At 57.9% G+C, this 24,249-nt stretch overlaps 1 protein-coding gene across 4 annotated transcripts; it reads left to right on the forward strand.

The window, feature by feature from the left end:
- Positions 1-1,334: 1,334 nt before the first annotated feature.
- On the forward strand, positions 1,335-23,113 carry ZBED4 (zinc finger BED-type containing 4). 4 transcript variants are annotated; one of them, XM_042247901.1, is made up of 5 exons: positions 1,335-1,464; positions 2,056-2,169; positions 3,161-3,239; positions 17,861-17,986; positions 18,188-23,113. In XM_042247901.1, the coding sequence occupies exon 5, from the start codon at positions 18,432-18,434 to the stop codon at positions 21,843-21,845; it is 3,414 nt and encodes a 1,137-aa protein (XP_042103835.1). In that variant the 5' UTR covers positions 1,335-1,464; positions 2,056-2,169; positions 3,161-3,239; positions 17,861-17,986; positions 18,188-18,431; the 3' UTR covers positions 21,846-23,113. The 4 variants fall into 4 exon arrangements, with proteins under 4 accessions (XP_042103835.1, XP_027824033.2, XP_042103836.1 ...); XM_027968232.2 differs by lacking the exon at positions 2,056-2,169; XM_060414301.1 differs by lacking the exons at positions 1,335-1,464; positions 2,056-2,169 and adding an exon at positions 1,863-2,024.
- Positions 23,114-24,249: the final 1,136 nt, after the last annotated feature.

The following is a 24,249-nucleotide window of genomic DNA, read 5'->3' on the forward strand; positions in this document are numbered from 1 at the left end:
CCATTGAAAACTGAAAAAACATTCTTAGCTTGGGGTCAAATAAAAACCGCTGGCGGCAGGATTTAGACCGCAGCCGTCGTTTGCCGTCCCCCCGCCAGCCGCCAGCTCTCCACCACCATTCTGGGCCAGACAGAATCCAGCAGCCGCTGGGGTAGGAGAACAAAAGGAACCCAATCTGCTGCCACGAACTTAAGATTTGGTGAGAAGCAAATTAAAAGAGATCGGGAGGCAGTCCTAAGTTCTCGCCCGCCTGTCTCCCTCCGTCGCAGAGGTCAGGCCCCTGGGGCTGGAGTGCGCTGAGGCCAGACCGGCAGGCAGAACTGGGGGCGGGGGTCACGGACATGCAGGCAGAGCTGGGGGCCGGGGTCGTGGAGGCCGCTGTAGGGAAAGGCACGGAGGGCTCGGGGCAGGCGGAGACACGGCCGACTCACCCCAATGAAGCGGACCAGTCATTGGTGAACGAAAGACACCCTAACCGTCACAGTGAGACTTAGGGAATGAACCCATGTCTCGTCCTCATACAAAGTGAGTTGTAGTCTAGAACAAGGTGACAAAAGCAGTTTGAGAATTTATTTGGTCAGTGAATTACCGTGAGTTAGGAAACTGAGTGTCCGAGACAGACACGGAGAGCGAGCTCGGCCCCGCGGCCCGCGGCCTCCCCGAGAGGAAGGGCCCCCCGGCGCCCACACGTTAAGCTTCGATCCCGGCGCACCCGCGCACGGCTGCACCTTATCGCCCGAGACTCCAGGGCCTAAAAGCGCCCAGCGCGCACGCAGAGCCCCCCGGAGCCCCTCGGCGGGACGGACGCCGTCCGGGTAAGGCCCATGCGCCTCCTCAGGCTCCGCGGCCGAGAGGCGCCGAGCACCTGCGCGCACCTGCAGGCGGAACCGGGCGCCCGTCGGGCCGCAGCCCGCGATGACGCGGCCCGCGTGCGCCCGCCCCGCCGCCGAGTTACCAGCAAGGCCCTGGCGGCCCGCCCCGCCGGCGCCCCCCGCCTCGCCAGCGACCCCCGCCCCGCCAGCGCCGGGTACCTCGCGGCCGCCCCGCTGGCCGCCCGGGGCCGGGGCCGGCGCGCGGAGACTGCGCCTGCGCCGCCGAAGCCCGGAGGTGGCTGCGCCTGCGCGGTCGGCCCGCGCAGGCCCGGGGACGGGACTGCGCCTGCGCGGTCGGCCCACGCCGGCCCTGGGGGCGGGGCGACGCCTTGCAGTCGGCCCAGACCCGCCCCATCAGCGGCGCCTCGGCACCTAGAGCCGCCCGTCCGGCCGGGCCCCGGGGAGAGGCGGGCATGCGGGCACTGCGCCTGCGCGCGCCGGCCCCGCCCCCGGCCCCGCCCCAGCCGCGCGGGGCCCTGGGAGGGGTGCAGCGTCCGGCGGCTGCGGCGGCGGCGCGGGAGGGGCCGGGGGCGGACAAAGCCGAGGTCGATGAATGGGGCGCGTCCGCCTGCGCGGCCGTGGGGTCGCCGCGGTGAGTGCGCGGCTCGCGTTCCGGGCCGGCCGTCCAGGCGCGCCGTCGGGGCCGGGGCCGGGGCCGGGGCCGGGGGCCCGGGGCCGGGACCGGGAGTCGGGGGCTGGAGGGCGAGGCCGGGGTCGGGCCGGGCGGGCGCGGGGTCGCCTGCGCAGGGCGGGGCGGGGGCGGCCTGCCGTCGCGGGGACCCCGCCCGGGCGGCGGACTCGGCCTCGGCGTCCGGACGCCGCTCCAGCTGCGCGCCCCGCGGCCGCCGGCCCGGCTGACAGCGGGGCACCCGGGGCGCCTCTTCCGGCCGCGCGGCCGGCGGAGTGAGCGCGAGGCGGTGGGAGCGGGCGCGGACGCCGGGCCGGCCGCGGGCGAGCACGGGGACAGGCGTGCCGGCCGGCGTGGGCTCTACGGCTGGCCACGCGGCGAGCCCCGAGCCGCAGTCGCCCTGGGGCGGGGGTCACCTGCCAGCAGACAGGTGCCCGGTGAGTGTCCGTCCCGAGGGCCTCTGCCCTCCGCCACCGCCACGGATCGCCTTACATGCTGTGCCTTTCAGGTGTCCCGCAAGCCCGGTACAGTATTTCATTTTCTGTGCGCTTCCAGGAAGGGACAGCCGGGGCCTCGTTTACACGTCTCAGCACACGAGACGCTCTTCATCTCTGCACGCTTCTGATGCTTCTTGGTTACTATGCGTGTTTCTGGGTATGACATTCAAGTGTAAGTAGTGAAAGCCCGAATCAAGCTGCAGAGCAGAATTTCGATCGTTTTTCCAGTTGCGGTTTTGTTTTTTTTTTTTGACCCAAGTAATGACGGAGTCATTTATCTTTTTTTCTGTGACCCACACCATCCTGCTTGCTTAAGAGAATTGCCAGCCCCCTAGACTCTCCTTGCATTTTGAGTGACTGTCCATAGACACACATATATTCACCTCTCTGCAAGCAAACCCCTGCCCAGCTGGGCCATCAGGAGAAGCTTCTGTGGGCATTCTCAAGTTTGTGAAAAAGGGAAGTTATTTGTTTTGAAGTTAACTCTGATCAGATCAAGTCCATAATTTTGAAAAAACGCATCTCAGACTTGCATGAGACCGGTTTGCTAAGGCATTCTTGTGATTTTTTATATTAACTTTTGATGTCTTCTCTACATCACGGTGTTAAAATTAGGAGAGGAGGAAGGATTTAGTTGGAGTTTTTCAAAAGCGCTCTGAACAAGCCAAATTGCAGTTATGACTTAATTTCCATGCAGAGTTATCTTGTGAGAGGAGACTCCTCTCACCAGCTCATACCCGGGGCCTGCCACGGGCTGTCTGTGCAGGGGTGCACGCTTCCTGTAATCCTTAAACAGATGGTATCTGCTTGTGGTGGTTTACATTTTCTCAGGAAAAGATGTGGCACAAGTTAAGAGATTCTGTGAGTCTTCAGGAAGTTAACCTCCTGTATTGGAAGAAAGCACAGACTCTGAGTCCACATCGCCACACACGTACTGTTAATTCCTGATGTTTTAGGGCATGAAAAGTCTGCCCTGCTTTTCCATGTCACCACACACAGAAGGAGGTTCGTGAATGGCTCATGCTGTGCCAGGAGTGCTCCTGAAGCGCTGGGAAGGGTTTGAAGGGAACCGTCAGGGCCGTGGATTGAACCCTGCGTCTGTGCAGAGGAGCCGAGGCAGCTGTGCTCAGGACGTGGTAAAGGGCGTGTGTGTTGTCTTTCAGATCCCTGCCCGGTGTGGAAGCTGGAGAGAGAGCAGACCTGGGCAGCGGCGCTGCGGGAGCACGAGGCGCTGTGACCGCGGTCAGTCTGTCCTTCCCGCCACTCTCATCTGCGTGTCTCTGCCCAGCCTCAGCTCCTTCCTCCCAGCTCTGCTCTGATTCCCTCCTTCACTGTGAGGAGTGCCGGCGAGGGCAGGGGCAGGGGCCCGGGCGCAGGCACACCGGGGGCGCCTGCCAGGGTTGGCTGGGGCCCCTCCGACTGTCCCTCAGCAGCGCGGGTTCCTCCTAAGCTGCTCTGCGCAAAGCATGAGAGGTGACCGTCGTTCTCCGGGTTACGGCTTGATGTCTAATATAAGCTGTAGGAGGCATCATCTCTGTTTACCGTTGGTGTCTTACTGAATTCAGCTGCACGGAGTCCCGCCCTGACCACCCCGCGGCCTCCCGTCAGTGTCCGGGTGGCAGCAGACTTCCTGTCGGGCAGCTTCCAGAGCCTCGTCCCCTTCCACTTCCCTGTCTTTCCCTCCCTTCTCCCTCAGGCTACGGCACTGCCTGATTTTAATCACTCTGGAGTATTTAGATCACTTCTAGCTGTCTGATGTGTGCTTTTGGCAGCTGGTATCCTGGAAGGCACCGTTAGGAGTGAAAGCAAGCCCCTTCTTCTCCTTCCTCCTGTTTCCGAGGTGGAGGGCCCCGGGAGGGCTGGAGGTGCCTGCCTCCGCGCGAGCTTTCTCGCCTCTCTCCTCTTGCCTGGCGCTGTCCTACCTGCTGGGGCAGCGGTGCACGGTTGTGGTGAGGATGGGCAGCGAAGGCGGAGTGAGCTCTCCAAGGAAGAGCACAAGCAGCCGTGGGCAAGGGTGATGGGCAGTGTGACAAGCGTGCTCTCGGAAGACCGCTTGGAGAGGAAAGGACCTTTGCGTCCCGCGCCGAGGGGCCTGGGGGAGGCGGAGCAGAGGCCCTGTGTGAGAAGCGGCAGTGAGCTGTGGAGCCTGGCCCCTGCTTTCGGGCCGTCTCCTGTCGTAAGGCCCGTCCCTGCCTTGCTCAGGTGTTCACCCTGCTTGGGTTCTGCTTTCCTTTGGGTGAAGGCCTTGCGGCAGCCGCCTGCCCCCACAGCGAGGTCTGCGCACCGCAGGAACCGGAGAGGCCGGGCCTGCGGCGGGGCGTCCTCTGCTGACCTGGCACTGCCCGCGGGGGCTCCTCAGTCTGTGCAGCCCTGCCCGACCCGCCCCAAGCCCGCAGGTCTAAACAGAGGGCCCGTCCTCACTCAGGGCCCGGTGACTGAGCCTGCCCCGCGGTTGGCCTGCTGGGAGGGAGCAGCCCAGGGCGCGTGCTGTTTGGAGCAGGAGCTTGGGTGCCACCCGGTCGCACGTGGACACTTGAACCACCTCCAGCGGCAGCTCGCCACGGCAGCCCGTCAGATCTGTGGCTGGTGGGACCGCCTGCTGCCCCAGAGAAGCCGCTGGCACTCGGTGGAGCACCCTCGAAGCCAGGGCAGAGCCAGCCCGGCAGCCCTGGTCCGAGACCCGGACGTCTCGGGGGGGACAGGGCCCACAGCCCTGCACGGAGCCGGGGTGCCCGCCGCGTCTCGAGGAGCTGGCCCCGGGCCTCTCAGTTCGGCCCCCGCAGGGCACTCTGGCCTCCGTCCAGCTCTCGGGCGCTGTGCGGCCAGTCCTGGGTGGTGGCTCTGCACTGGAGGCGGCTGCTCCCCGGGAAGATGTTAGCCGTGGCTCTGCACGCTCAGCAGATGCGGCTCACTCTCAGTGGGGACCAGATCTGCACTGGTAGCCTTGGTGGGAAGGCTGCCACGTCCGAGGACAAGGCCGCCCGGCCACGGGGTGGCGCTGGTGCCCGAGCTGTGCCCGGGAGCCCGGGGCTCGGGCTGCAGGCCGGTGTGCGTGTCCTGGAGGCTGGGTGGTAGGTTGGGAGCACGTCCAGGTGCCGCTGCTCCAGCCCTGAGCTGGAGCGCTGGTGCACGCCCCTTGTCCGTGCTTTCAGGCTCTGAGGGGGCCGAAGGGGGCCGCAGCAGGTCGCCGCTGAGCATCCTCTTCTCAGAAAAGGCAGTCCAGCGATTCGCACTCGGCACGTCAACACGCTGCCTGCGAGGGCCCAGGTTCAGTCCCTGGTCAAGGACCCAAGGTCCTGCGAGCTGCATGCCGCCCCCTCCCCCAGAGGGAGAAAGGAGAGGCAGAGGGCCGTGCTCGCCCCGGCAGCGTGGCCGCGGAGGGAGTGAATGGTAGTCCTCCTGGCGTTCAGCGGCTGAGCCGCAGTCCGGTTTCCTCACTCGGGACGTTGAGTTTTTAAAGAAACAAGGCCGGTTGTCTTGCAGAAATGTCCCTGTGTTCTGGGTCTGTTTGCCATTTGCTGCTTTGCCATTGACAGTTGACCCTCGAACAACACTGGGCAGTTGGGGGCCGCCCTCCGCGTGGTCGGCAGTCCGAAGACTGCCCGTGGGTGCCACCCGCCAGGGACCCGGCGTCTTCAGGTGGCGGTGCTGGGCCTCCTGTGCGCCGCCCTCAGACTGTCCTGTCGGGACGGGCCCCGCTCTGTCGGGCTGTGGCCCCTTCCCCTGCCTTTCACGTGTGTTTCCCTCACCCGTGACACTCAAGGAGGGCAGGACGCTGCGCCTTCTCCCCTCGTCACCCTTTTCCAAGGAGCAGTGGCTGCAGCATTCCCCCCCGTGGCAGGTATTTTCATTTCTCCTCTCGATTCCTGAGCATCAGTGCAGACTGGCAGATTTATCCGTTGCATTATAGTCCACTGAAGTCTTCCGTCTCTGTTGTACGTTCAGACAGTCGTGACCGACCCGTGGGAGCCCCGCAGAGCCAACTCCTGGCGGCACATCCTTCCTGCAGCCTCTCTCGTTCCCAGAGCTGCAGTTGCTCTTTCTGCAGAGCGCCGTGGCCCCCGTTGGTGCAGGAGGGTGTTTAGAAACCAGAACCCAGGGGCCAGCTGTGTGCAGTGTGCTTGGTGTCACTGCCGCTTTAAGCGCTGGTCTAGTGCACAGAGCTAGGAGATAACTGTGTAAAGCATCAAGAGTTCGTGCTGATGTTTTCAAGACAAATGTGAAATTATATAGTTCTACTTAATTTCTTTGCTTGTTTCTAATCATATCATTTCCGTATCCTGAAAATCTTGACTCTCAATGGCGTAGCGCAGTCGCATTGTTTTCTGTGTGCTAAAGTGCGCACGACCCAGGTGAAATGAGAATAGTGCGCTGCTGCTGCTGCTAGAGGAATCACTCGACAGAATTCAGGGTGTTCTTTTGTTTTTAGTACGTATTCTGCTTCAGGCACATAAAATCCTGCGCGTTAAAGTCCCTTGCTGAACATTCTTTGTTTGCAGTATGGTCGCTTATCTGACAGGCCTTTAGATTTCACGCTTGAAATGTTCTGTATTTTAATGTAGAGGTAATGACACCGCTCAGAAGTCAGCGTTATATAAAAGATGCAGTCAGCAAGCTCACTTGCATTCCTGTCTCCTCCACTCTTTACAGGCAACCATCTTTATTTCTGCTTTATCCTGCAAAATAAGCGTGCAAGTTGCTTCAGTCGTGTCCAACTCTCTGTGACCCCATGGACTGTAGCCCGCCAGGCTCCTCTGTCCCTGGGATTTCCCAGTCAAGAACAGTGGAGTGGGTAGCCATACTGTCCTCCAGGGGCTTTTCCCAATCCAGGGATCACACCTGCGTCTCTTACGTCTTATGTCTCCTGCGTTGGTTGGCAGGTTCTTTACACCAGTGCCACCTGAGAAGTGCCAAAATAAGCTCTTCAGACAGACATTAATGTTTGCAACTCACCTTGTTTTCCCTCCTGTCTTTTATCATAAAACGTAACAAGCGCCATTTACCCCACGTGTCTTGCTTTTTTTCCGTTGTTTGTGTATGTATTGGGGTTCCCGGGTGGCTCAGCTGGTAAAGAATCCACCCGCAATGCAGGAGACCTGGGTTTGATCCCTGGTTTGGGAAGATCCCTTGGAGAAGGGCATGGCAACCCATTCCAGTATCCTTGGCTAGAGAATCCCATGGACAGAGGAGCCCGGCTGGCTACAGTCCATAGGGTCGCAAGACTTGGACGAGACTGAAGCGACTGGGATGCACGTATGTATCAGGCCTTACTGGCGGTGTGTGAGTGGTTTTGCAGCCTGGCTGTGGAACTGCAGCGTCTGGCCTGGGACAAGTGTTGCTGTGTGTCTGATGAGGTAGTCTTCAGAGTCTGTCCCTGGACGTGGGGTTACTGGGTCCTTGGGTGAATGTGTCTTGGTCGGGGCTCCAGAGTCCTCACTGGGGTGCTGCCGAGCTTCGGGCCTTTCCTGCCCGGTTGGGTGAGATGGCTTGAAGTTTTTTCCTTTAATCTGCTGCGTCTGCAGCCTGAGGAATGGAGATGCTCGTCGTGTGTTTTTGGTGGTGTGGCAGGCGAGGGCCTGCACGGAAGCTGGTCTCTGTGTTAGGGAGCCGCTGAGGCTGTGGCCACTGCAGGGCGGGGACTAGGGCGTGCACACATGGGACCCTGTCTGACAGGCACTCCTGCATCCCAGCAGCCTGGAAGGCGCTTTCTTTAGTTCTCAAAATGAAGAATAACTGTATGTTCCCCAAGTCAGAACACACACCTGGAATTGAGACTCTCCCATACACGGTATTTGTTCTAGCCCGCGGAAAGATCCTCTGGTCAGCTGCCTCTACCTTCAGGCGCTTTGCTCTTGGAGCTGAAATGCATGCAGTTGGTCTCAGCAGGCCTGGGCGCTGGGTCCGTCCTCTGCACTCCTCCTCCCCACTGTCTGTGCTCAGTTCAGGGGGCTGTGCGCCCTGCTGAGCAGAGCCCCACACTGCTCACCACCAGGTTCAGAGTGACCCTCTGGCTGTCGGGGGGCAGCTGCACGGCCCCACGCAGGGAGGCCTGCCGCGTCTGTCTAGGAGGAGGCTGTTGCACGCGCTGCCCGTGATCACCCTGCTTGACCTCCGTGTTGATGATTTTCCTGTGGGCTAGTTCTTACTTGCTGGACATAGAGGCTGGACCACGGGACAGCTGGTTCTGGATGCCACCCAGGCACCGTGACCAGGGGGCCCTCACCTTTCAAGCCAGAGGAGCATCTCCAGAGCTCTGGGACAAGTGACCAAACCCAGGCTGCTCCTCACACCCTCGTAGAATTACCCCCTGTGCCTCAGGGAGATCGTCCTTCTGCAGTGTGAGAGCTAAACCCCGCGTCCTTTTTTGCCGTTCTGAATATTTGGTGCGAAAATAGTAGAAAAAGTAGTAGGAAGCTGCTCGAGCCAAAGGCAGCATTTTCCCTGAAACAGAAACATCAGGGCTTCCCTGGCGGTCCAGTGGTCGGGCTTTGCTTCCACTGCAGGGCCGTGAGTCCAGTCCCTGGTCAGGGAACCGAGATCCCATGTGGGCAAAAGGAAACAAAGTGGAGCCGTCCCACCTGCGACGTTGAGCTGGCGTGTAGAGAACTGGCCCAGCGGTAGAGGGAGATAAGCCGGAAGGCGGCGGGCTCCCCTGACAGCCCCATCCCGGGCGCGCGCTGGCGTGACCCCTGGCACAGGCCCTCGGGACTAGCCAGGGCAGTGGTGGCGGGCCCCCTCTGGCTAGGGCCGTGCCCGCTGGCGGCACTGCGGTCGCGTGAGTCTTCCCGGCTCTTGGTCTCCTTGGGGTGGGTGGTGGGATGGGGTTGTTCTCTGGGTAGACTGCTTCCGGCAGTTGTGTGGCCTCCTCAGGAGGCACCTCGTGTGTGGCCCCCCTCCTGGCGCATCCCCCAGGGGTGCACCCAGTCTGGGCGTTAATCAGCGCCCGAATGAGGTGGAGCCGTTCAGCTGAGTCCCTGCGTCTCTGCTCGCGAGCTGGATGTGGAGTGGGAGCCTTGCCCTGGCCCTCTGGTGCTGTAGCAGATGTCAGGAGCTGAGGGTGAGCTTCCCTGTCCCTTCTCAAAGTAGCGAATCATTTGCTTTCCTATCATCCTCCAGAGGTGACCGATTGAGGATTTTGTTGGGGATTATGCATTAATAGACTTAAACATTTGATGAGTTTTGATGTATAATGCTGACCCTTATTTATGTTCAGATCATCTCATTTTTGGACAGGGGGAGCCCTTGAGGTTGATGCCTGGATCCTTCCTGCACTGTCCTCGTCCGCTCGCAAAGGTCCTGGCTCCCTGGGTCCCCAGAGCGTCCTCGGCTCATTTTGTGGTCTTCCCGCCCCTGGACCTCGTGATCCTTGGGAACCTCGGCTCCTTTAGTGGGAGATGTGTTTGAGAGCTGTAGTCTGGAGGTCGCAGGGGTCGCTGCTCTCAGGACTTTGCACCGAGCAGAGCTGGGTGGGTGGCACTCCCAGGACTTCGGGACGAGTGTCTGGCCTTCCCGGTCTGCCTCTGCGAGGACGAGGGGGACCGGAGCCCGCCTCCCCATCTCTGCACGTGGCCCTGTCCTTGCTGAAGGCAGCCCGGTGTCTGGCCCAGGGACCCGCGTGTCGTCCAGCCCCCTCCCTCGGCTAACGGCGGACGCTACAGCTGCGCAGTGCCCACCTGCTCTCCCGGGACGCTCGCTCAGTGCGTCCTGCAGGGAGATGCGTGAGCACTCCCCTCTCCACGCGACTTCTCAGGAAGGCCTCAAGGAAAAATATCACCTGAATTCTGGCTTGTTGGTAACAGTTTCTCTGCGTCCTTGTACTTGAATGTCCGGTTGACTGGAGGTAAAAGGCTTGGCTCACGTGTTTGTTTCCTTGAATATGTTAAACATGTTAGTCTGTTGTCTTACAGCGTGAAACTTGCTGTCAGACTCGTGACAGGTCGCTTTCCCTTGCAGATGATGTGGTTTTTGCCTGTGGCCTTCTTACTCCGGTGGCTTTCCTGGGATATGCCTGTGTGCCCGCTGTGACGGGCGGACGGCCCCCGCCCTGCGGCTCGCTCCCCTGTCTCTGCAGTAGCTTCCCTTGTGTGCTGAGCTCCATGCCCGGCTGTGCCGGTCTCTGTTGCTGTGCAGGCCTTTCTCCTGTTGCTCTGAGCAGGCGCTGCTCTAGTGGCGTGCAGGCTTCTCGCCGCAGTGCCTTCTCTCGTCGCGGAGCACGTACTCTGGGGTTCGTGGACTCGGGAGTGGCAGTTCCTGGGCTCTAGACACCAGCTCCGGTGCACGGGCTTAGCTGCCCTGTGGCATGCGGAATCTTCCTGGATCGGGGATGAAGCCGGTGTCCCTGCAATGGCAGGAGAGTTCTTCACCATGTAGCCACCAGGGAAGCCCAGGATGCTCTTTCAGTACACCTTTTTATTTCAGAGTGTTCAGTAATCTCTTCTCTTGCCCTGTCCCCCTTTTTTGTGGAGAAACACCTTGGTTATACACACGTTGGATTTTCTTTACCTAAGTTTTAAATTGGTCAGCTTCTTCTGAGTCTTTTTTTAATCCGTTTCTTTCTTTTTCATTAAAACTTTGTCTTTCCTACATTCTCCTGTTGACCTTCCGCAGTCCTCTGCGGAGCTTATTTGCTCTTTTGTTGCTGGTAACTTAGTCTGTACTCTAAAGTGACATTTTACTTTCATCTGTAGTGGTTTCTTAGGATCTGTGACCTCATCTCAGTGTTTTTCTGTCTTATTTTATTTCGTTCTTTTGTATTATTTTCTTAACTTTGTTAGCTTCTTTTGAAATAAGTTACTCAGTTCCGCTTAATCTGTGCTCATGTTTTTCTAGTGTGCTTCCATTATCTCTAGAGATGTTTTCCGTCTCCATTACCTTTTCTCATATCCTTACGTAGGATTCAATCTTAACCCTTTTCTGTTCATTGTGTCAGTTCTCCCCCACAGACTTGGTGGTTGCAGACAGCATACATGTGGAGGCCAGCAGGCTGAGCTCGGAGCCTGGGCTTCAGCCATGGTGCTGCCAGGTTGCCCTCCTGGCGGCCTGGCAGAGGGTGGCTCCTCGCCCTTCACTACTAGAGGCCCCTGCGTCCCTGCGTGTGGGCCCGCCCTCCATCTTCAAAGCCAGCGACGATGCGCCTCTCGCCTTCCACGGTCATATTTTCCTGTCTCTCCTCTGCCTCTTTCAGTTTTGAAGACCCTTGTGACAGCACTGGGTCTCCCCAGATAGTCCAGGGTTCAGTTCAGTTCAGTCGCTCAGTCGTGTCCGGCTCTCTGCGACCCCATGGACCGCAGCACGCCAGGCCTCCCTGTCCATCACCAACGCCTGGAGCTTACTCAAACTCATGTCCATTGCGTCGGTGATGCCATCCAACCATCTCATCCTCTCCCCTTCTCCTCCTGCCCTCAATCTTTCCCAGCATCAGGGTCTTTTCAAATGAGTCAGCTATTCGTATCAGGTGGCCAAAGTATTGGAGCTTCAGCTTCAGCATCAGTCCTTCCAGTGAATATGCAGGACTGATCTCCTTCAGGATGGACTGGTTGGATCTCCTTGCAGTCCAAGGGACTCCCAAGAGTCTTCTCCGACACCACAGTTCAAAAGCATCAATTCTTCAGCTCTCAACTTTCTTCACAGTCCAACTCTCACATCCATACATGACTACTGGAAAAACCATAGCTTTGACTAGATGGACCTTTGTTGGCAAAGTAATGTCTCTGCTTTTGAATATACTATCTAGGTTGGTCATAACTTTTCTTCCAAGGAGTAAGTGTCTTCCAATTTCATGGCTGCAGTCACCATCTGCAGTGATTTTGGAGCCCCCCAAAATAAAGTCTGACACTGTTTCCATTGTTTCCCCATCTGTTTGGCATGAAGTGATGGGACCAGATGCCATGATGTTCGTTTTCTGAATGTTGAGTTTCAAGCCAGCTTTTCACTCTCTCTTTCACTTTCATCAAGAGGCTCTTTAGGTCTTTGCTTTCTGCCATAAGGGTGGTGTCATCTGCATATCTGAGGTTATTGATATTTCTCCTGGCAGTCTTAATTCCAGCTTGTGTTTCTTCCAGCCCAGCGTTTCTCATGATGTACTCTGCATAGAAGTTAAATAAGCAGGGTGACAATATACAGCCTTGATGTACTCTTTTCCCGATTTGGAACCAGTCTGTTGTTCCATGTCCAGTTCTAACTTGCTTCTTGACCTGCATACAGATTTCTCAACAGGCAGGTCAGGTAGTCTGGTATGCCTATCTCTTTCAGAATTTTCCACAGTTTATTGTGACCCACACAGTCAAAGGCTTTGGCATAGTCAATAAAGCAGAATGGATGTTTTTCTGGAACTCTCTTGCTTTTTTGATGACCCAATGGATACTGGAAATTTGATCTCTGGTTCCTCTGCCTTTTCTAAATCCCACTTGAACATCTGTAAGTTCACAGTTCACATATTGTTGAAGCCTGGCTTGGAGAATTTTGAACATTACTTTGCTAGCGTGTGAGATGAGTGCAGTTGTGCGGTAGTTTGAGCATTCTTTGGCAGTGCCTTTCTGTGGGATTGGAATGAAAACTGACGTTTTCCAGTCCCGTGGCCACTGCTGAGTTTTCCACATTTGCTGACATGTTGAGTGCAGCACTTTCACAGCATCATCTTTCAGGATTTGAAACCGCTCAGCTGGAATTCCATCACCTCCACTAGCTTTGTTCGTAGTGATGCTTCCTAAGTCCCATTGGCATCACATTCCAGGATGTCTGGCTCTGGGTGAGTGATCACACCATCGTGGTTGCCTGGGTCATGAAGCTCTTTTTTGTGCAGTTCTTCTGTGTATTCTTGCCATCTCTTCTGAATATCTTCTGCTTCTGTTAGGTCAATACCATTTCTGTCCTTAAGTGTGTCCATCTTTGCATGAAATGTCCCTTAGACATATTGGTATCTCTAATTTTCTTGAAGAGATCTCTAGTGTTTCCTTTATTTCCTTTATTGTTTTCCTTTATTTCTTTGCATTGATCTCTGAGGAAGTGTTTCTTCTTTTTTTTCTGAGGAAGTGTTTCTTATCTCTCCTTGCTATTTGGAACTCTGCGTTCAGATGGGTATATCTTTCCTTTTCTCCTTTGTGTTTAGCTCCCCTTCTTCTCACAGCTATTTGTAAGGCCTCCTCAGACAGCCATTTTGTCTTTTTTCATTTCTTTTCCATGGGGATGGTCTTCATCACTGCCTTCTGTACAGTGTCACAAACCCCTGTCCATAGTGCCCTTTGGTGTAGAAGGAGACACGTCACAGTGAACCTTCCATGAAAGACTGTCACGTGGCTTAAGTGAGACCGCACAGGCTGAGCAGGTGAAAGAGGGCCCGCAGGAAGCAGTCCAGGCCGTCACCCCAGGGTCTTGCCCCAGGAGTCTTCGGAGAGCCTCAGGGTCAACCGAGAATGGGACGTTTGCCTCGAAGGGAGATGAGCTGGTTCTTCACAGACCAGAGAGGAGCGGGCAAGGTCGTCCAGGACGGAGGCGAGCTCGAGGCAGCCGAGCTTGCCCTGCGGCCTTCCTAGGACAGCACCTTTCCGTGGAGGCCTGGAGACCTCTGTCGCACAGACGCCCGTGGCTTGCCCTTCTGCCTTGCGGGCGTCCTCGTCAGGAGCAGGAGCAGAGACGACACTAAACGCCTCTCTTCACCCGGTGGCCGTATGGTTTTCCTCGTTTTCTGTTGATTTTTTAATATTAAACCAAACGTCCTCCTGATACAGCCCACTTACTCATGGAATATTATCTTCAATGTAGCGCTGAATTTGATTTGTTACATTTTTAAGAGCTCGCTACATTTCTTAGGGTTCTTCCTGATCCTAGGGACATGACTTGGATTCTTTTCCTGTTACGCCTCTGCGGGTCTTGTTGTCAGGGCGGCTCTACCTTGTTAGAGCAGTTGGGGAGTATTTCGTCGTCTTCTTCCGGAAGAGAGTGTTTCACCAGTAATTTTTTTTTTTTCTCTTAAGTTTGGTGAAATTCACCCGTGGAACCATCTTGACCTGGAATTTTAAGAGAAGGGACTAGGCAGAGGGCTGTTCAGGCTTCAGTGTGAGGCAGACGTCGTGACTGCTACGCGACAGAGACCCTGTCTCTTCAGTGGCTCTCTGTCGTAAGCGTCTTTTCGGGATTTACCCGTTTCACCTGAGCTGCTGAATTTATCATCGTAAAGGTGCTCAGCTGTCTCCTTTTTGTGTCTGTAGGGTCTTTGGTGGTAATGCCCACTTCTGTTCTTGCTGTTGGTAGCTTCCGACTTTTCCATTTTTTTCTCTTATTAATCAGTGTAGAAGTTTGCCAATTTTTTTGATCTGTCCAAAAAACCGGCGTTTGGGTTCACTGATTTCCACCCCCTGCCACCTCTTCCCCACTCCCCTCCCAATTTAATTGATTTCAAATCTTTTCTTGTTTTCTTCACTTTATTTGCTTCGGGATTAAATTTGCTGTACTTTTCCTTGGGACGTTTTTCTTTACCCCTTGGCTTCGTACATATAGAAGTGTTACTTACTTAAAGATACTTTGGATCGTTCTAGATATCTTTCTGATGCTGATTTCTCGTTCAGTTCCCTTTCAGAGACCATTCTTTGACTCCAGGTCTTGTGAATTTATTGGGATTTGCTCACTGTCCAGAGAGCAGTCTGTCTTGACGAGCACTCTGGCCGCCTGTAAGCGACACACGTTCCGTTTGTTTGGACTGCTCCATAAATGTCATTGAGGCCGGGTTTGATGGTAATGTTTTCAAACCGTCTGCTGTCTTTACTGACTTTCTGTCCGCTTGTTCCGATAACTGTGAGTAGGGATGTGAGAGCCCGCCCCCACTCCAGGCCCACGGGGTCCGCTCCCTGTGCGTGGGAGGTCCCCGTGGCCCACTGTGCTCGCGCGCCCTGCCAGCGTGCCCAGGTTGGGCTCAGCACGCTGCAGCCTCCTGTCTTTTTGCTGTGAGCCTCTCTGTCTTCACGCGTAGCGTGTTTCTGTAGGCGGCGTGGAGTCAGCCTACCCGTTGCCCTAGTCTGCCAGTCCCTGCACTTCCTGCGCTGCCGCCGCACGGCCTGTGAGCAGAGGCGCTGTCCGTGTCCCCCCGGCTCTGTGCACAGAGTGCTTCACATCTGGCAGACCCCGCCGGCTGTTGTCCGGCACCAGCTCACTGTCCTTCCGTCCGCTCCAGACACCGCTGCCTGGAGTCGTGCTCAGAGCAACGGGGTCCAGGTGGCCCAGAGACCGCTCCCACTCACCGCAGCCCTGCTGTCACCTGGGTTTCTGACTGAGAGGCTTCAAAGCCGAGGTTCCCGCAATAAAGTGCCGAGGCGGCTGCCACAGCAAGGACGCACTTACTCACATTTACAGGTTTATGTGGAAAGGGGCTTCCTTCATAGCTCAGACGGTAAAGTGTCTGCCTGCGGTGCAGGAGACGAGGGTTCGATCCCTGGGTTGGGAAGATCCCTTGGGAAAGGAAATGGCAACCCACTCCAGTGTCCTTGCCTGGAGAATCCCATGGACAGAGGAGTCTGGCGGGCTACAGTCCATGGGCTCGCAAAGAGTCGGACACGACTGAGACTTTCACTATGTGAAAAGGGACACAGATGAACGGCCAGATGGGGACACACAGGCTCCTGAGTGCAGGGGCGTCTGTCCTCGTGGAGTTGGGGCGCATCACCCTCCGGACCCGTGGGTGTGTTCGCAAGCCTAGCCATTCCCCAAACCCCGAGCTGCTGGGATTCTGCTGGGGTTTCGTGATGTGGGCTTGAGGAGTGTCAGCTCAGTCTCCAGGCCATCCTGGGGGCCGGGGGCTGAAAGTCGGTTTCTAACCGTGGCATGGTCGCTCTGGTAATGAGCTTCCATCATCGCCTCACTAGAACACAAGGTGTTGCTTGTCACTCGGGAGCTTCCGAGAGGCTCAGGAGCCCTGTGTCAGGAACTGGGGGCACAGACCAGTACAGACGTGTGCCTCACACTCTCCCACCTTGAGCCGACTGCCGTACAGTGAAGCGCACTTACTTAAAGGGTAGGATGTGCTGAACGGACACACACACGCTTCCCTCGTGTTTATGCACGTAAGCAGCTGCCACACAGGCACCTTCACACCGTGAGTCTTCAACAGTTCCAAAGGTGTTCTTTCGTTGAAAAGCATGATCTTTTCAACAGATGGGACTTGAGCAATTAGATATTCACATACAAAACAATGAATTTGAGTCTTTCAAAGATCTAAACATAAAACAAACACAGGAGAAAATCTTTCTTAGATACAGCTCCCAAAGCATAATCCATAAAAAAATTAATTGCTGGGGACTTCCCTGATGGTCCGGGGGTTGAGAGCCTGCCTTGCAGCGCAGGGGACTCGGCTTTGGCCCCTGGTCTGGGCCCCACACCACAGCCGAGCGTGCACCGAGCGTGCACAGTGCCGGCGCGCGCTGCAGCCAAGACCCCACCGCCAGAGAAGTGTAAGTGAACAGATGCTTCACCAGTGGAGAGAAGCAAATGGCAAAGAAGCGCATAAAATGTTCAGTGTTGTCAGTCATTTAGGAGATGTCTGGTTGTTTACTTGCTGAGTCATGTCTGACTCTTTGCAACCCTATGGACTGTAACCCACCAGGCTCCTCTTTCCATGGGATTCTCCAGGCAAGAATACTGGAGAGGGTTGCCATGCCCTCCTCCAGGGGATCTTCCTGACCCAGGGATTGAACCAGGGGCTCCTGCATTTTCAAGCAGATTCTTTACCACTGAGCCAGCAGGGAAACCCACCTATTAATTAGAAGGGCTAAAATTGCAATGATGGACCTTCCCAAGTCTTGGTATGTTCTCTTTTTTTTATTAAATTACTTTGGCTGTGCTGGGCCTCACCTCAGCACGCGGGCTTTCTCTGTTTTGGCGAGTAGGGACGGCTCCTGTTGCAGTGAGTGGCTTCTCACTGCGGCGGCCTCTGTCGTTGCAGACCACAGGCTCTGGACCCGTGGGCCTCAGTGGTTGCCATGTGCAGGCTCAGGAGTTGTGGTGTGAGAACTTAGTTGCTCAGAGCCATGTGGGGTCTTCCTGGACCAGGGATCAAACCCATCCCCTGCATTGGCAGGCGGATTCTTTACCGCTGAGCCACCGTGGACGTCCCGTGGTGCTTTCTCTCTGTGGTCTCTTTCTGACGCTTGGGGCTCGTAGTAGCACGTGCATGTCACTCCCAGGTCCCTGGTTTACCCCTCTCCCCTGTCGCTCGCCTTTGGGGACCGTAAGTGTGTGTTCTGTGTCTGTGAGTCTGTTTTTGTTTCGTAAATGAGTTTGTCGTCTTTCTTTGGATTCTGCCTGTAATCGACGCCGCGTTTCTGTCTGGCTTCCTTCACCTGCTCTGTTCCTGTCCAGGCCCATCTGTGTTGCCACCGCAGCGTTATTCCATCGCTCAGTGGCCACGTAGTCCTGCACATGTCATGTCGCGCCTCCTTCACCCGCTCACCTGTTGACGGGGACTCAGGTTGCGTCCACGTGTTGGCCGTGGCTGCTGCGAGCACTGGGGTGCGTGTGTCCTTTCACATCGGTGCTTCCTCCAGATGTGTGCCCGGGGGTGGGACTGCAGAGTCGTGTGGCAGCTGTCAGTGGTCTTTTAAGGAGCCTCCATATTGCTCTCCATAGTGGCTGCGCCAGCTTACCTCCCGCCAGCAGTGGGGCCGGGCTCCCTCTCCCCACACCCGCCGCCATGGATCATTGGTAGGCTGTTGGATCATGGCCCTGTGACCAGCGTGAGGTCGTGTCATTTTCTATTTCTCTGATTACTAGTGATGTTGAGCATCTTTTCATGTGCCTTTTGGCCATCTGTATGTCTCCTTTGGGGAAATGTCTATTCAGAGGATATCTTCTTTCTTTTTTTTTTTTACCACCACCAGGATTTTATTCTTAAATAAATGCTCAGCCTCAAGCCTGGTTAGGCAGACATCAGAAGAAGGCAGATCGCAGGCCCCTCGTCCGTGGCAGCAGTGGGGATGGCCCAGAGAGGCAGAGACTCTGAGAAGGTAAGCAGGGTGCTCGGGGCAGGAGAGGCCACCAGAGAGGGTGTCTCGTCCTGTGGCCGGGTTGTAAGTCAAGGAGCAAGCTTTTCTGCTTCACTTGACCATTTTGGAATTTCTCTCACACATATAGAGGCCGACGTATCCATGACTCTGGATGTGAAAGGTGAGCGGGTCCTTTGTCTTACTTGGTTCCATATGTTGTAGATGACGCAGAAGGAGCACCATGCTATCAAGCCGCCAGCATTCCCCCGTCCGAGACCAGCAGGTCCACCCCATGTGCGCGCGCGTCTGCACAGCGATGCTTTTAGCGGGAGAGCTCCAGCAGCGGCATGAAGTGACATGCTCATGAGTTCGCCCGTCCGCTGCTCGGTGAGATTCATGATTAGCCATATTCATAAACATCCTCAGAGAGAGTTCTTCAGCCAGAACCGGATAGTTATGGTTAGTCATGGAGAGCCGCCGGGAGCCTCGTCCCCAAGGAGCAGGTGATTCGGAGAACACGAACTCGAAAATAGAGGAAGATGACTCCCAAACCCCTGATCACAGTGTGCAGAGAATGGACGTTGGAAGCCAGCTGGAGGACGGGAGGCAGGCGGGCCGCGGCCAGGAGCAGGCCGAGGGCGGCGGCGTGGGCTGCGCAGGCCAGCCCGCCGGGCGGCGCGCCTCCCCGGAGCCCGAGGACGACTACGGGGCGCTGCTGGCGCAGTACAGCAGCACGCTGTACAGCGTGGCCATGGAGGCCGTGACGCAGAGCCTGCTCGCCGGCCGCGGCCTGGGCTCCAGGAAGAAGTCCCCGGCCTGGAAGCACTTTTTCATCTCGCCGCGGGACAGCACCAAGGCCGTGTGCACCTACTGCATGAAGGAGTTCAGCCGCGGCAAGAACGAGAAGGACCTGAGCACCAGCTGCCTCATGCGGCACGTGCGCAGGGCGCACCCCAGCGCACTGGCGGCGGACCCCGCCTCGGCGCCGCGCCCCGTGCCCGCCGACGCCGGGGCAGCCGCCAAGGGCCTGGCTCCCCCCCAGGCCATGGAGGACGCCGGTTCCGCGGTTTCTTCCGAAGAGGCCGCCTCCGACGCACTGGCCTCGGAGAGGTACGGCCGGGAGGAGGGCCCGGCGGGGCCGCCCCCGCACGCGCGCGCCCTGCGCTGCAGCGAGCCTGCCGAGAGCGGGGCGGAGAAGAGCCTGTCCCTGCCGCGGAGCGGGTGCGGGTCCCGCCGGCGGTCGGCCGTCTGGAAGCACTTCTACCTGTCGCCCCTGGACAGCTCCAAGGCCGTGTGCGTCCACTGCATGAACGAGTTCAGCCGCGGCAAGAACGGGAAGGACCTGGGCACCAGCTGCCTCATCAGGCACATGTGGCGGGCGCACCGCGCCATCGTGCTGCGGGAGAGCGGCGGCCCCGCTGCGCCTTCCCCCGGCCCCGCGCCGCCCCTGGGGCCCGCCCGCCCGCCGCCAGACGCGGAGTCCGGCCCCCTGCCGGTGTCTCCGGGGAGGGCGCTCCAGGACCCCGCCTCCGCAGCCTCCTCTCCCGACCGGCCGGCGGAGGAGCCGCACGCGCTCTGGGGCCCCGGGGGCGCGGCGTCCCCCTCCTCCGACGCAGGCGAGGCCTCGTGGGGGTCATCTCCCGAGACGCAGCTGGGCGGCGCGCCGAGCCCTCGGCCGCGGGAGCCGGGCGCCGTGTTCCAGCAGAACAAGAAGGTGATGAAGAGGCTGAAGTCGGAGGTGTGGCACCACTTCTCGCTGGCGCCCGCGGACAGCCTCAAGGCCCTGTGCAGGCACTGCGGCTGCGCCATCAGCCGGGGCAAGCGGGGCGACGTGGGCACCAGCTGCCTCATGCGGCACCTCCACAGGCGCCACCCCGAGGTGGCCGGGGCCCAGAAGGGCTTCCTGGGGGCTGGCCTGGCCAGCTCACCCTATGCCACCCTGGCTTCCGCTGAAATGTCCTCCTCCCGGTTGACCAGCCTGCCGACCGTGGGCACCAAGAACCATCAAGCTGCGTTTCCCGTCAACAGCAAGAAGACCTCCAAGCTGTGGGACCACTTCTCTACCTGCTCCGCAGACCCCACGAAGGTCGCCTGCCTGCACTGCGGCCGGACCATCAGCCGGGGCAAGAAGCCCACGAACCTGGGCACCAGCTGTCTTCTGCGGCACCTGCAGCGCTTCCACGGGGGCGTGCTGAAGCCCGAGGGCGCCCGGGCTGCCCCACCCTCCCCTCCTGGCGCCCAGGCGCCCCTGGGCCCACCGTCGGCAGGCGCCGCTGCCTCTGACGACGGCAGTGAGAAGTTTTACGATTCTCACCCTGTTGCTAAGAAAATCACAAGTCTCATTGCTGAGATGATTGCCCTTGACCTCCAGCCGTACTCACTGGTGGACAATGTTGGCTTCAACAGGCTGCTGGCATACTTGAAACCTCAGTACTCCCTGCCCCCACCGGCCTACTTCTCCCGGACGGCCATCCCGGGCATGTACGAGGACGTGAAGCACGTCATCATGGCGCACCTGCAGGAGGCCGAGAGCGGCGTGGTCCACTTCACGTCGGGCATCTGGATGAGCAGCCAGACGCGGGAGTACCTGACCCTCACGGCCCACTGGGTCACCTTCGAGCCCGCGGCCCGGCCGCACTGTGAGGACCACCACTGCTCAGCGCTGCTGGACGTGTCGCAAGTGGACTGCGACTACAGCGGCAGCAGCATCCAGAAGCAGCTGGAGTGTTGGTGGGAGGCCTGGGTGACGTCCTCCGGCCTGCAGGTGGGCATCACCGTCACCGACAACCCCAGCATCGGGAAGACGCTGAACGAGGGGGCGCGCTCCAGCGTGCCCTGCTTCAGCCACACTGTCAACCTCATCGTCAGCGAGGCCATCAAGAGCCAGAGAATGGTCCAGAACCTGCTGAGCACCGCCCGGAAGATCTGCGAGCGGGTGCAGCGCTCGCCCCGTGCCAAGGCCAGGCTGGCGGAGCTGCAGCGGGAGTACGGGCTGCCGCCCCACCACCTGCTGCAGGACGTGCCGTCCAGGTGGGGCACGTCCTTCCACATGCTGGAGCGGCTGCTGGAGCAGAAGCGGGCGGTGAACGCGCTGTCCGTCGAGTGTGGCTTCCGGGAGCTGCTGAGCTGCGACCAGTGGGAGGTGATGCAGTCCGTGTGCCACGCCCTGAAGCCCTTCGCCGCCGCCAGCCGGGAGATGAGTGCGCACGTGTCCACGCTGAGCCAGGTCATCCCCATGATCCACATCCTCACCCGCAGGGTAGAGATGCTGTTCCAGGAGACCATGGGCATTGACACCATGCTCCGCGCCCTCAGGGAGGCCATGGTGAGCCGCCTGTCGGCCACGCTGCACGACCCCAGGTACGTGCGGGCCACCCTGCTGGACCCGCGCTACAAGGCCTCCCTGTTCTCCGAGGAGGAGGCTGAGCAGTGCAAGCAGGACTTGATCAGGGAGCTGGAGACGCTGGATCCTACCTCAGAGCCCGCGCCCGTCCCCAGCGGCTGCGAGCCGGGCTCCCCGCCCCGGGACTGCGCCGGCGAGGAGAGCCTCTGGGCGCTCATGGCCAAGCTGAAGAAGAGCGAGCGCGGAGGGCGGCCCAAGGTCCCCGAGGACATGGTGCTCGCCTACCTGGAGGAGGAGGTGCTGGAGCACAGCTGCAACCCGCTCGCCTACTGGAGCCTCAAGAGGGCCACCTGGCCCGGCCTCTCTGCCTTGGCCGTGCGCTTCCTGGGCTGCCCCCCAAGCATCGTCCCTTCTGAGCGGCTATTCAGCACACCCCCTGAGAACGGCAGCTTCGGCCAGTCTAGGCTTCTAATGGAGCATTTTGAGAAACTCATCTTTCTGAAAGTGAATCTTCCCTTAATATGCTTCCAGTACTGAAGAGCCCGCTGGAGCCACCCGGCGAGCACCGGCGTCTGCCCAGGCTGGCGCTCGCCGCAGCCGGCCCTGCAGCACGGCAGGCCGGGCGCTCAGGTCCACGGCCGCGGGAGGGGCCGCCCGGCCCTCGCTGTCACGGCCACACGTGCCTTAACCGGCCCTTGAGGTCAGGTGCCACGGTGTGTGTTTTCAGAAGTCCGCCAGAGGCAGCTTGCCTCGTCAACGATGAAACACGACGATTGGGTTTCCATTTGTAACTGTAAGGTTTTTTACAAGTTGGGGATCAGTAGTTTGTCTCAGTAGAAGGGCAGAGGAGAGGTGAGCTGTTTTATTCCATAGGCTTCTTATTCGATTATGTAAAAATCAGATCAGGTACTGTATTTTAGTTAAAAATTGCTTTAATTGCAACAGAACAGCCTTTGTGGCTGTCAAATAAAACCTGTAAATAGGAGGTGGAGTTGAAGCCATCTTGACCGAGCAGTTCCTGACGGTGGCTGTACAGGGCGTTGAGGGGGACAGAGTGCTCTGGGAGGCAGCTGTCGACCGCGACAGAGATGTGGCATCGGCGATAAGCCCGAGCTGACGCATGACGAAGGGGCGGTCGCGCAGGGTTTCCGCAGGGAGCGAGCTCCCATTTCAGGGTCTGCCCTGGTGCCACGCGGGCGGTTAGCTTGGACACACCCCCACGTTCACAGTGTGCATGGTGGGGCCTGCTCTGTGGCCAGTGCGTGGCGTGACACGTTTACAGCCTCCTGTTGATGAATCTCTGAGCCTCTGACTCAGTGGCTCTACATCATGAAGCTGTCTTGAAATTTGTGCACTGACCCCCAAATTGATCCAATTACGTACACAGTTCTTTTTAGAAGAGGTGGCTTATTAACAGGGAGGAAGATTGCTATGTTATGGTTGTAAGAATAGCCTTAGGCGTTTAGATTTTCTTTTATAAAATAGGGAAGATTCAGCCATCAGTGGGGTTTTTAGGATCCCAAGGACCTCAGAATGGATTATCAGTCATCAGGTTTTTTTTTTAACAATAATATGTCTTCAAAGTTTTTGTCTCAGCGTCTAGAAAAGAATTCATTTTATTTCAAACTGGTTAAATATTCTGGGTGAAACGAGTCACTGATTTGCCTATGACCTTTTAGAAAAGTTGTTGTTTTGTTAAAATACTGTACTATTATTAATCTGAATTTGCATTGACTATGTTTTTAGTGTATTTATAAATGGTGAACTCAGTTTCTGAAATTAAACTTTTTATTTGCAATTTTCTACTGCTGGAGGACCCTGGCTTTTTATTCTTAGGATAATAAAACAATCCTACTCTTAGGGGCCAGCATGTACAGAAACTACGCTCAACGCAGCCTTTAAATCTTCGTTAGCCGCGGACGGGACCTGGGGGAAGGGGAAGAGTAATTCTTAAGCAGCATTTCTAATAGCGGCAGTGATGTCCGAGAACCTTCCAGGGCATGTGTTCCGAGCAGGCACTGCGACCCCCATGCTGCTGGCAGGGAGAGCAGCCAGTGTGGAGGGCCCCAGAGTTGGGACTGGGGCTGCGTGCGGTACAGCGGGCCCACTCCCGGGCGTTTTCCTGAAGCAGAAACACTCATTTGAAAAGACAGATGCGCCCCCGTGTTCACAGCAGGGCCACCAGAGTGCCCACCCACAGAGGAGCAGGCGAAGAAGACACCTGTGTTTGTGCAGGGGAAGCTTAGCTGTGAAAAAAGAAGTCTTGTCTTCACACCAGCATGGATGGACCTGGAGGGCATCATGCTCAGTGAAATCAGTCAGAGGAAGACAAACGCTGCATCATCCCATGTTTATGTGGAACCTAAAAACAGTGGCCCGGGAACACTCACAGGTACAGAGAGTACGTGTAGTTTCCAGAAGGGAGAGGGTGAGGGCCGAGTGAAGGAGGTGCGGGAGGTGCAGAGAACAGGCCTCCACGCCGTGAGTCTGGGCCGCGACGCGGAGGGCACCTCAGCAGCGGCGCCGTGGGGGCGTGTGGTGGCACAGGGCACCTTGGCCTCGTGCCATCGTGAGTCACTGCGGTGTTTGCCTGTACCGTACGTCAGCTGTACTTCCGTTAGGAAGACTCGAAATGAGAGAGGATCTGGGAAGACGGTGGAGTAGGAAGACCCAGGAGTGCGTGTCCCTCCCAGACCGCAAGCGCCAGCAGGATCTGACTCGTGGGGGCTCTGGAGAACACGGGAGGCTGAGACTTCAGGGCACGACTGGGCTCGGGGTGGAGGAGATGGGGCACAGAGCACAGACGCAGCTGCGACGCAGCAGCTGTGCATGCCTCCCGGAGCAGCTCGCACAGCTGGCAGCAGCAGGCGCAGGGGAGGGGTCCTGTCCTCCAGATGCTGAGGCCCTGTGTGTGCTCTGACCACAGGTCACTGCGGCTGGT

The sequence above is a fragment of the Ovis aries genome, chromosome 3 (assembly GCF_016772045.2).
Source record: "Ovis aries strain OAR_USU_Benz2616 breed Rambouillet chromosome 3, ARS-UI_Ramb_v3.0, whole genome shotgun sequence".
Taxonomy (NCBI): domain Eukaryota; kingdom Metazoa; phylum Chordata; class Mammalia; order Artiodactyla; family Bovidae; genus Ovis; species Ovis aries.